A 13398-nucleotide genomic window follows, 5' to 3' on the forward strand; every position below is an offset into this window, starting at 1 on the left:
GAGCACACCTTACACAAGAGATAACAATCCAAAAAATTAAAGATTATGATACGATTATTGGTGGAATAATATCAAAAATTGCACATGAACTACAACTTTAAGTCTCTCGTTCATTAATATTTATAACGGGTTTTCAAAAAGTAAAAAAGGCATTGAAGTGGAATATCGATGACAGATCCTTCCCCGTTATGCAAGCACTTTAAATACCTGTTAATAAACCAGGTAAAATTGAATTCCTGAAGAAAAAATAGTTACTGAAACTTCAAGAACTAATATGGCCAAATAAAAATTATCAACATTGTTCTAGAACACAATTAAGGGATGTCAATGAGGCTGAAAAGAAATAGCTATTTCAGCAAGATTATCAAGCTGTCTTAGACTCTGTTTCTTTTAAAGCTGAGGCATTTACTCACCATATTCCAGCTTATCAAGTTCTAACTGAACAGGACAATGTGGCTTCTAAGAGAATTCTCAACTTGGTGCACACAACTGCTTCTATGCAAAGGGCCAAGGATGCAATCACTACCATGCCCTTCACAGCTGGTGATGAATTTGACTATCTAGCTGGTGGTTCTGAGGAGTTTGGGTGAAGATGATGATGAAGAAGATTTCATGCACACAGGAGGAGAAGCAGGCCATAGCTCAAGTACAAACACTCCATCTTGGATGTTTAGCAAAGACTGTGATGAGCACCATTTCAAATCAACTCTCTTTCACATCATTCAACAAATCAGACAACTCTTCAAGCCACTACAAATTCCAACACCAAGAGACTTTTTCATTTACTTTATTTTCTTCTATTTTCGTTAGTAATTTACTGAAATGTCCCTACTTCCGTTAAAGTTAACGGTTATCTTGGATGGAAAGTCATTAACGGGGTGCAAATAGAAGAGAAATTAATTTTATGGGGTGCAAGTTGACAGAGAAAATAATGTAGACCGAAATCGCAAAAATAAAAATAAAAGTGGATTACGAACTGCCAATTACTAAAATAAAAAGAACTTATTATTGAATAACACCAAGTCAAAGATTTGTTAGATGATTTGTTGCCATTTCTTTCATTCTACTAAGAATACTATGCAAAATCTCACCAATCACCACAGATTCTACAGTAGTTTCTACTCCAAACTCTGTCATTTCCACTATCTCGATGAATATTGTTCATCCGTTGACCAGTGATTGTATCTCGACGGATGTGCTTAACAGCAATTATCCATTGACACTTTCAACTACTACTTCGACGGATGTTTCTCATCCGTTGACAATCACTGCACAAATTGAAATCTCAACTGTTGTCACAAGTGCAGATGATTTAGTAGTTGTACAATCACTCTTAGGATTGAGGAAAGGGAGTGAACATAGTGAGAGGCTGAATTGCTCTCAGGCAAAAGGAGAGGAAAAGAGTGAAAATATGCAAGGTATTTCTTCTAGTTGGCAAAAGTGAGTGAGTGGAGTCCCACCTTAGTAGGTGAAGGTGAAGGTGTGAGGGTGGGAAGCCAAGGGGAGCCCCTTGATGTATAGAAAAGAGAGATTATGATAGAAAGCAGGTACAGAAGAAATGGGAAGATCCCATTGTTAGTGCGGTTAAGGGATGTCAATGAGGCTGAAAAGAAATAGCTATTTCAGGCAATGATTATCAAGCTGTCTTAGACTCTGTTTCTTTTAAAGCTGAGGCATTTACTAACCATGTTCCAGCTTATCAAGTTCTAGCTGAACAGGACATGTGGCTTCTGAGAGAATTCTCAACTTCGCTGCACACAACTGCTTCTATGCAAAGGGGCCAATGATGCAATCACTACCATGTCCTTCACAGCTGGTATTGAATTTGACTATCCAGCTGGTGGTTCGGAGGAGTTTGGGGATGAAGATGATGATGAAGAAGATTTCATGCACACAGGGGGAGAAGCAGGCCATAGCTTCAAGTACAAACACTCCATCTTGGATGTTTAGCAAGATTGTGATGATCACCATTTCAAATCAACTCTCTTTCACATCATTCAACAAACTCAGAGCAGCTCTTCAAGCCACTACAAATTCCAACACCAAGAGACGTTTTCATTTACTTTATTTTCTTCTATTTTCGTTAGTAATTTACTGAAATGTCCCTACTTCCGTTAAAGTTACGGTTTATCTTGGATGGAAAGTCATTAACGGGGTGCAAATAGAAGAGAAATCAATTTATTGGGGTTGCAAGTTGGCAGAGAAAATAATGTAGACTGAACATCGCAAAATAAAAAATAAAAGTGGATTAGGAACTGCCAATTACTAAAATAAAAAGAACTTATTATTGAATAACACACAAGGTCAAAGATTTTTTAAATTGAAATCCAAATTAAATATGTCGATCCATTTATATCAATATATTTGACTTTAACAGCTTGCTTTAAAATATTATAATCCATGATTTTTAAAATGAAATGGTAGCGATTAAAATTTTCGTGAAACTGGGCTGTTGAGTTCTCGTTATTTTAGGCCTTGTGACCACATGGGTTTTCTAGTCTGGGTTTAACCATCTATCACTAGATCTATATTAGCAAACAAATTAAAAAAAGTGCATTTCAACAAGCAAAAAAAAATTGAAAAATAACATTGACGGTACCCCCGTCCTACCCAATTATTTACATCTGGTTTGAGTACGAAGGTTAAAAAAATTATAAATTAATGATAAAAAGTAATATTCTAATATTCTCGATTAGACCCATCAATCCACCATTATTCCTATACAAAGTACTACACTAATTGATTTTTGAAATATTTGAATAGAATCCTCACATAATGTGTTGGATTCATCAAATTTTTGATTGGAAACTCTGGTTCGAATCTGCGAATTTATTAAACATGTTAGGTATAGTTCAAAATTTATATCCGTTAAACCTAAATTTTTTACAGTTGTTTCCAAAATTATTGTAACTATTGATAGCTGAAAATAATTTATCTTTTACATAAATATTAAGGCAAAATAATAGATTCCATTTATGTCATGAAATACAATCAAAATGTCATTGAAATCTCACTTTATGTATTTTGAAAAATTAACGTAAATATTATCATTAACGACTTTACTTCCATCGGTGATTAAGAACATTATAATTTATTAATTACTACTTTGTTTGAATAATAATAATTACTACAATTTTCAAATGTTTTCCATATATTAGTATTACTTGGAGATCTTTGAAATTAGAAAATTCTCATTAAAATCTGCAAATTTTAAACACATATCATTTAGGTTTCACATTTTAAAAAAACTTCATTTTTTAATTATTTATACCATGTATAAACTTTATAGCCCGTTCTAAAGTTATTAATTGATTGTTACAAGTTGGTTGGAATAAATTTGATTTTAACGTTAAATTAACATCAAAATACTGTAGTTTATTAAGTCACGAATACGATCAAATATCATTACGTATCTTGAAATATATGTATGTTGAAATTACTTATTACCATCATGTACGATTTTAAATAATATAAGTTATTTAAAAATCATATTTTCCAATTATTGTTTATTAATTATCGTGATGGTACAAACAATAATTGGTATAAATTTATACTTGTATAAGATTGCTCCTAGATTTTAAAATTTTTGTGCAACCTTATTTATATACCATAACAATTTTCTTTTCCCAAACTATCCCAAATTATTTGATGCAAAACATGAAAAATCTTACAAATATTTAATCACAAATTTATATGTAAAAGGTAAGGATGAGGTATGTAAAGTGTGGGTTTAGGCCCAAAACCATGAACCGCTAACGTCCCCTAGAAATTGTTTTTCCAAATAACCGCAAAAAGGATATGTCCAGCACCCAATCCTAGGTACACAGCAGTGACTCCAGCAAAATAAAAAATCTTATAAATACCGAAAAAATATTCATTCCTACAGCCTCTAATATATTGCCGCATCTTTAGTTCAGTGTTCTTTTCCTACACAACATAACAGCAGCAGCCATCTGTTCAGTTCATATCTAGGGTTTTTGTCTGAAACAATGTTGAATCTCCCTGACTCTCTTTATCCTGATCCGATACAAGGTGACAACAGTGTTATGTCGAATGGTGGTGCACCTGCTAACAACAATGGCTCCATGTGATGGTGCTAGCAAAGCTATTGATTGGCCTTCTGCTAGTGTAGAGGACTTGGTTGTGTTGCTTCGAGAACCTGAGCATCGCGAAAAGGCCATTTCATCTCTTACTCAGATTAAGGTCCATTATTTTTCTTCATTTATGAAGATTTTTGTTTGTTTTATGTACATTTTTGTTTGTTTTTTCTATGTTGTTAGGTGGAAATAAATTGATCTGTAATTGTAAATTCATAAATGATGTTTTTAATACATGATTGGATGCACCAAATGTCACTTTTACGTGGATTCTTTCGATATTTTGTAGTTTTATATTTTATTTAGAACAATAAGTATGTGCAGAGAAATGATGATCTTGACTCGCCTAAATGACTGTATAGTATCATTTAAGTTTGCTTGTTAGAAGTTTAAAGTGCAGTCCAGCCTGCAGAGTCAATTATTTACACTCTATGTTCTAATGTCTATTGGTTGATAATAGTATATTTCATTTCTAACATGTGATTTATCAATACAGAAACAGGGAAGAATTCAAGATTTGGCCCCTCCACATTTGGCGGGTCAATCAGTACGGTTTTCTTACTCCTATCGGTATGCACAATGACTTGGGTCTACCAAATGCTTTGCATTGATCAAACCTAAATGTATTTGTTTTAATAGCTTGCTTAAATTTATATCATGTCGTGAATTCTTTTTATTTAACTTCTAATTTTGGTTAACATTAACAATAAAAGTTCCCTGTTTTGATTTGAGTTTCTTCCTCACATCTTAATACTGAAGTGGACTACTAAACCAAAATGGCAGTATCTAGGTTACTTGTTATATTTGATCTTCTCAAGTCCAGTGTCCCCCAGTATATAGTATTTAATCAATATTTCGTGATTAATGATCCTTATTCTTTCTTGTCTTTTGAAATGATTATACTTGTTTGTGAATCCCTTGATCCTTGTGTCGATACTATGACATGCAGGTCCCCTCATCGGATAGGGGATTCATCCTGAATCCTAATTTTGATTCTTTCCCCACAATTTGTAATCAAAATTTCTGTTAACCGCCTATTTTCGTAAAATTAAGTATCAGTTTTTGTTAGTAAATACAAACGTATTATGCTAGTGTTCATTTTTGCATAAATTAAAATATTTTACCTGTATTTTGTGTTTTAGATCAATAAGTTATGCATTTGATTAAATTTGCTTATAGTTTGTGGTTTTTTTAACCAGATTGAATATATGTAACATCAAATCTAGAGAAAATCTATATTTCTATATGTCGTGTCCCCCGCACCCGAATTCCCATATTATTATATTTATTTATTAGATTTTTGTCCACGCAACCCCAGCACTTCTGCACCCGTATCTTTGCTTGTCAGTTGCCGAAGAAATCTTTCATTGAACTAATGAGAAGATTTGCGGAGGATCTCAAATATTTTGGAAATTTGAAATTTTGAAACCCAAAATCTGGAAAATAGGCATTGTAAGGAAGTTCTGCAACTTTTATGTCACACGTCTTAGAGAAGTCCTACCCTTAAGATCAAGTTGCATCACATCTGAATCAGAACTTGATACAATTTATGAAATCCGCACATGATGGTCATTGGAATCATTTAAATGATTTACTACTTTGTTTGACAAGCTCAGCCTTGTGGTTTGTATTGGCTATTCTATCTATTCAAATAAGAATGTTGTGTTTTACAGTTGGTGATTAATGGAATTATCTTCTTTATTGCAGGAAGTATTATCTATATACAAGTCATTAACACCTGAGAAACTTACTATGAAAGATTCAAGTAAAGTTTGTGATGTACTTGTTTTGTTTGAGGTCATTTCCGCTCCTTTAATTTCCTTTTCTAGTGGTATTAACTTTGTAATGTATTTGCTTTATATGTTCGATTTCCTAATTTTCAAACTTTTTTCTTATGAAATTTATTTTTACTTATCAAATTTATTATCTATATACATCAAATTTATTTTTACTTATGCAGGAGCCATAGCTGGTCCTCTATGTACTTAAAATTATGTATGCAACTCTAATATCAAAGTGTATTTTCTATTGAATGCAGTGCTTGGCCACTCACCCTCAAACGAAGATGCAGTTCCTTAATGGTATTTTTCTGCACTTTCTGAAAGCTATGTGACTTGTTTCTGCTAATGTATTCAGTATTTACATTAGTCTTCTTCAACATAGTTGGATGTATCCACAGTTATAGCTTCTTCTCACCAAATGATATAAGTTAATTTCATTCTATAACTTTTGCTGATTTCTTGATGTCTGATATTGCTACTTAAAGACCACACAAGATATTGTCGAACTTGACGTGTTTTGATATATAAATGCATTCACTTTTTATTTCAAGCTGGTATGATTTGTTTATGTGAACACCAAAGAAACAGGACACTGAGGTGAAATCAAGGATTCAGTTGAAGTTACAAGTTTGTTACATAAATTCTGGGATGAGGATTTTGCATAACTTATTCAAATATTGTTATTAACTGATTTTAATAGGATAATTAAGGAGCTAGATAAGGTTAATCGTAGACAGACTTGTATTAACTTACTTCTGTCCTTGCAGTTCAGATACATTGTTACTTGTACCCTTTCTTGGAGACTGAAGAAACGAGCAAGCCATTCCAGTACCTAAGGCTAATGAGCTTGGGGGTCATTGGTGGTCTTCTGAAGGAGGTACAATTCCACTCTAAATCAATACATGATACCTTCAATTTTTTATACTTTTAGCCATTTGAATTATTAAAACAGCTAAGCACCAGTAACCTTGCATGGAAGTATTTTCTCATTGCTAGTTGCTACCCGCCCTTTCAAGTTTCAGCCCTGAATTGAATGCAATGTTGAGATGAATTAGCTTAATCAGAACAATAGTTGAAGAAAATGTCCATTATTTCTTACCAGATTGCATATCAATTTGCTTTAATATGATCTGATATGCCTATAAGGTTCTACTCCAAATATCATCCGAATCTTCTCTACTATGCAGGTAGGCGACCCTTCGACAAAGGTTGCTGTTCACTGTTTGCTTGAATCAGGACTCTTCCCTTTGTGTCTAAAATCCATAGAATATGGAAACGAACTTTCACAATCAGTAAGTGTCCATTAAAATTTGAACTCAACATTCTTTCGCTTCCAAGCATTTTTTACTGCAATATATCACCTTACATGTAATGTAAGACAGTACAGAGTATAAAATCTGGTTACTAAAAATTTCAAATTAATATCCCTTTCTAGTGTTTCTGCTAGGTGTTTATTGAAAAAGGGATTTTTAGTTAACACTCCATGTTTGGTATTAAGACATATCAAGTCGACTTGATGAACATCTAATATTTTGGTGTTAGATGAACATTATTACCCAGCCATATATAAATCATAAGGTTTATATTGCATGGCATAGACTTCATCGTCCTAGTAAGAACCTGAGCAAATAATTCTGAAACAATTCCGGTACACCATCAAAATATAAATAGATCGACACCCATAGTTAATTGGCTCTTTAAACTCACTCTGAACACTTGTATATGGCTATACAGAATGCATCTTGGATAATGTCAAGAATAATGATGCAAGAGCAGGGACTACAGTATTGCTGTGAGCCTGCAAACCGGTTGTGTGCAATCATGAAGGTTTTTAATGACGTAATTGAAAAGATGCAGGATGAACCGTCTACTATAGTTTTGAAGAATATTATTCAATGTTATGTCATACTGTCCGATGATCCAAGGTTAGCCAGCAACCTTTGTAAGCATATCTTCCAAGCTGTTGTGTGTTTCTATTCTTATATCGTTCCTATAGTTATTGTATTATTGATTTAGAACTTGTGTAAAAAATGTCTCTGACCAAGCACCGGATAGCTTGAGAGTGGTTTTATGTCCCTTGGGGCGGTCTGGTTGTTGTACTTAACAAACATAATTTGATGTGATTCGAATGCAGCAGGGGTTGTCTCCTCTTGAGAAGCTTCATTCCGCCAATATTGACGACTGCCCCATATATTGAAGCCCTTCGTGTAAGTCCATCCAGATGATCTCTTATATACATGTAAAAATGTGGACTCTATTGTGGCACAAAACAGCAAATTTCACTACCAAAATCCAAGTTTATAAAAAAAAGTATCTATATTACGCATAAATACTGGAGGCACACAGTATTTGCAATTTTGTATGCCTCAGCAACTTCTATGGGCATCTCTAGTTGCACAACAAAACCGACATCAATACTTCAAGATACACGACTCCTCGTTTTGAATATTACATAATTTTTTACATGAGTTTTTGTCGCGAGGACAGAGTCACAAGTACACACACTAATGTATCTTAAATGTTCTTATCTAATATCTAATTTTCTATACATATTATGCAGGCACGCCCTATAACCTTAAAAAATTTACAAGATTTGTTTCAAAAGCTATCGATGGGATGCGGGGCAAATGCAGAAGCCATTGGTGATGTTGCAGGTTCCTCACATCTTGATCGCTAGCTGATATTTGCTAGCTCTTTCCTTTCGTTATACAAGGGAAATTAAGAATTCTCTTATAGATCTCAGAAACCTTTTAATTTTAGCTATGATGTTAACAATATTTTTTGTAGAACAATTATATCTCCAAGTTGCAAAATAATACATGATAAAATGCCCTATCCAGATTCATGTGGTTAGCTGATGATATTTTGGTGTTTAGTTTTCTCCTTTTACGCATTTTTTTTATTTTCTTTACTCATCTTCTTGAATTACAGGCATGAACTCATTGGATGTCACTATTGATCAACGCTCTCTGTGAACTCTGATGATTGAGATCTTGAAAAAATATTGTTATGTTCAAAGATTAAAAAGATTAGATATAGTACATAAAATATTATTACCATTAATAAATTTCTTTATGATTTATAAACAATATGTTGAGATTTTCTAAACTAAAACCATCTATTGAGGACTTGAGATGTCAAGAAACAAAAATTCGTTTATTTGCATCAAACTTTCGGTCTCAAGCATGTAAAATAGCAGTTACATTTGAGACATCAAGACCTGTGCATCTTTTCCTACCTATCTCTGTCTTCTATTTTTCCAGTTTGCGCAAATACACTAGAATCTTCATTCACATATTGCTGTGTGCGCATCATAAACCTTATAAAAACAAAATTGGCGGCTAACGAGTAGATGGGAAGAAAAATCTCTAGTTTAAATTGTGCAATTTGTTGATATGAACTTCAAGTTTCTACAACTGGAAGCTAAAAAGAAAGACATTGAGCTGTTGATTGTTTATTATGCAGCAGGCTCTCCATAAAATTTTAACTCTGATCATACATACCCGTACAATTGTCTATATGCTCGAAGAAACTATCTGTGTGCTTGGTACTAGACTGAAAACATTGAAAATTGAAGTTAAAATGGCATATATAACAACCAAAAAAATTGCATATTAAACTGTTATAATGCTAAAAATTGCTGCATAAAGTTATTTAATGTATGACATATGTATAATATATTTTACATTATGTTAACATACAGTACATAGGGCAAGAAGTTTTTACAGAGCTGGTAGACAACTGTCTAGCCATCAGTTTAAAAATAACGTAGTTTAGGCATCGGAGTTATCACAAAGTACAAACTATTCTCCCTCCCTCCCTCCCTCTCCATGTCTGTGTGTGTCTGTGTGTTTTAAATATATAACACTACATTTCGTTTATTTTGGCCGGGACAGGTTAAAGCTATCTTCCCTTTGACATTGTAGGCAAAAGCAAAATGCCACTATTTCTGTCATGAATGAAAATGAGAAGCTCTCAACTGTCTTAGAATATAGCTTGCTTGTCTTATGAAATAAAGTCCTAAACGTGAATTCTCTTTGAAAATAACTCAACATTCCCTGAACCGAAACGGCTATTGTATAACTGCTAGACACCACACAGTTCATACACTATTGTTCTATTTGGTTGAAGGGAATACAAACAATATATTTGTTAACAAACTTCAATACAAAAGAAAGGTTGTAACTTGTAATTGTAAGAGGGAAGAATATAGAAAAAAGACGAGGATGTGCAAATTGTTCATAATGTAACTAGGTAAATATACCCGCCCAGTTCACAGAAACTATTTAAAAATAAAAATAAAAAATATTATTTACAGCAATTTTGTTGAAAATTAAGATTCCTAAAACTAAAAGAGTGGCTAAAAATAATGTTATAAAAATATAACATATAATTGGAGAGTTGATGAGTGTACCTAAAATTTTAAGGAGTTATACACATTAGAAGTGGTACTTTATATTTTAATTTTATACTTTTTTTTGTCAGATGTTCCAATCTGACATCTTTTTTCCAACTAACATTTCTTTATCCTTTCAAAAAAAATACTACTTATAATAAGATTATGCATACATCATTTTCATATATATGTTTACTCTTTCATTGCTCTAAATATAATTTATCAAGCACGTATAATTTAACCTATCTAAATAAATGTTGAATAAATTTAGTACTTAAATTACAATAGACATTTTGCATCATCCAGGTGTAATAAGAGAAGCTAGAACTCCATATATAATCCATATGTGCACATTTTTAGAATTAATTTTGTTTTGCAAATAGCAGATACCAACATGATTGTAGACAAAGAAAAAATTGATCATACTTTAATATTAAAATAATAAAAAATGACTGGATCTGAGCATGTGTTTTGCTAAAAAAAATTATTTAATATATAAAAATCTTATATTGAAATTGAGATGACTAATATTACTTCCCAGTTTTTTTTAGCATAAAACAATTAATTTGAAAATTAGTCAGTCATCCATGTAAGTCATCCATGTAAGTCATCCATGTAATTCAATTATCTAGAATATATTGGAACAAGCATGTACGTCAATAACTTGTGAAATTAAAATGTAGTTATAGATGGGGACTTACATCTCCTCTTTAATGCCCAGGCTACAATTTTATATATACTATCACATTAAATCTTGAAAGAAACTCATAAACATCATAAAAATATGCACCGCATTTCTTTGTCAAAATTATCATCGTCAATGTACACAACCATATCAATCAGCAACTCAAAAACCAATGCACTTAAGGGCTAAATGGATTATTAGATGGATTATTATGAGTACCTACGCGAAAGCAGCATTTCAGACCTAAAAGCTCATACTTTCTGACTTCATCATTTTTTTTAGAAAAGAACTCTACCAACCTGCCATCTCGTTATTTTCCAAAATTCTGGTGTCTCATTATCCTTCAGATGCTCGAATGGATAGCAAACCTGTTTAAATTTCTCTAACCCAAAATGAAAGTCCTGCAATAAATCATAAATAATTAGAATATAGGCGTATTTGTAAGGGGTTAGGGAACATAAGACATTGCCTTCTTTGTTGCAACATGTACATAATTTGGGATGTTATGCAGATCCGCTAGAAGAGAAGTAGGTAACACAACTCATTTATTCTCACTGTTATCCAAATTGAAAATCGAACCTTGTTTCATAGTGGGAGCTTTTGCAAAGCAACAAATTAATGTCAAAGTAAAAGATAATTAATTATGTAAATTTTTGATTTTTTAAAGATTTGGTCATAGGGAAATGGTTGCTAACTTGTAAAAACCTATGATTACAGTGTGAATTTAACCCTACACTTTTGTTACAATTTAATCTCATAAAGTAAACCGGATTAGCAAAAAAAGCTTTGTAAATAAGAGAAAGTCACATACAATGTACACAAGTTCAAACTCTCCATTAGCAGGTAGGAAAACAAATTCATTAGCATTTTATAGCATTCAAGAATGAAAGTATTGACCAATTCAAGTACATTCAAACAAAAGTTATACTCATTATGTTAAAAGGTTATTACTCGTATTTCTACCGTACATAAAAGATTTTCACATTATTCTATAACTTATATGTACATACCTAAATTTTAGTCATTAGAGTAATCACTACGCCATAAGTGCACATAGGCAACCCCTACTATACAGTTGCATAAGGCCCAAATGGTGTTGCATAAGGTAATAGGCAACACCAGAGGGGGGTTGCCAATGTGGAAGTGGTCGTAGACACCTAATGCAATATTTTGTGCAAAACTTGAAAGTAATGCATCAGGTGGATTTTGCAACAGTAAATCACCTATTGGCAACAACAGAAAGTGTTGCATTAGACCTGACAGGATAGTACACTTGGTCCTACGTGGCAACTGACACATCAGATGCCATGTCAGCAACAGGGGGTCCCCAGAGTCACATCAGCATGCCACGTCAGCACGCCATGTCAGCTGGGTCTCATCCTGCCACGTCAGCATGTGGGGGCCCGCAATATCACGTCAGCAGTGGGGCCCTTTTTCCACATCATATGTGGGGGCCCATATTATTTATGCAACACCATTTTGATGCATATGCAACACTATTTTCATTCAATTGCAACAGTATATACCACATTATGCAACACCATTTTTAAATTGCAACAGTATTATAATCAAATGTAATACAGTGAAAAGCAATATTCAACATCATACTATGGAATATGCAACACTAGAAAACATAAAAATTTGGCCATAATTTGTCTGTTTTTACATCATACCTGCCATAAGTGGCATCCAACAAAAACAACCATATCAGGAATTCAACAAGTTTTAAACATACAAAAAATACTAAAATACATACGCCCAATTCTAAATTTAAAACACCAAAAGTACATCAAATCTTTCTTCAAATGAACAAAGATACCAAAGAACTAAGTCACTAAGAAGTTGCGCCTTGAGTGCCTTGAATGACTGTAGTACCGTTTTCCTCTTGATCACTGGAAACCGTGGTACATCTTCGAATAAAAACCTTTTAAAAATAGACCCTAAGGCGATGTTGATGCAACGAAGCTAAATGGAGCTTTAGCCTAGAAAATAAAAATGAATAGAATAAGAATAACAAGATTTGGGCCTTAAACTTAAGTAATGAAAGCAGTTGGACTTAACAGGTCAATCACTCAATATTATGGTATTGATTTGGGCCTTAAACTTTCCATTATTAATTTACTACTTATTTAACACAACGCAATTAAACCCAACCAATAAAGTCAATAATTTCATTTTTAGAATTTATTACAAGCTATGGGCTGTAAATACATGCATCAAAAAATGTACTTCTGCCTAGGAACAGATTGAGCATTTGCCCCAAAAAGACGCAAAACAGATAGTGTACAAAGCGCAAAAGATTTATGATTTATCTGCCAAGAGAGACTAAAACAAAAAGCTAAATACAACCATAAAAGCAACTGGACTCAAAAGGTAATTTTTTTTGGAGTCAATATAGGCCCCGACATTTCCTTTAACGAAATTACTTGAAACAACTTG

General features: G+C 33.0%; 1 protein-coding gene across 1 annotated transcript; it reads left to right on the top strand.

Moving 5' to 3' along the window:
- Positions 1-4077: 4077 nt before the first annotated feature.
- On the top strand, positions 4078-8555 carry LOC141703441 (cell differentiation protein rcd1-like). Its single transcript, XM_074506971.1, has 8 exons — positions 4078-4203; positions 5805-5894; positions 6136-6178; positions 6646-6755; positions 7066-7170; positions 7613-7803; positions 8013-8085; positions 8439-8555. The coding sequence occupies exons 1-8, from the start codon at positions 4078-4080 to the stop codon at positions 8553-8555; spliced, it is 855 nt and encodes a 284-aa protein (XP_074363072.1).
- The last annotated feature ends 4843 nt before the right edge of the window (positions 8556-13398 follow it).

This window comes from Apium graveolens, unplaced genomic scaffold (genome assembly GCF_009905375.1).
Source record: "Apium graveolens cultivar Ventura unplaced genomic scaffold, ASM990537v1 ctg6650, whole genome shotgun sequence".
Taxonomy (NCBI): domain Eukaryota; kingdom Viridiplantae; phylum Streptophyta; class Magnoliopsida; order Apiales; family Apiaceae; genus Apium; species Apium graveolens.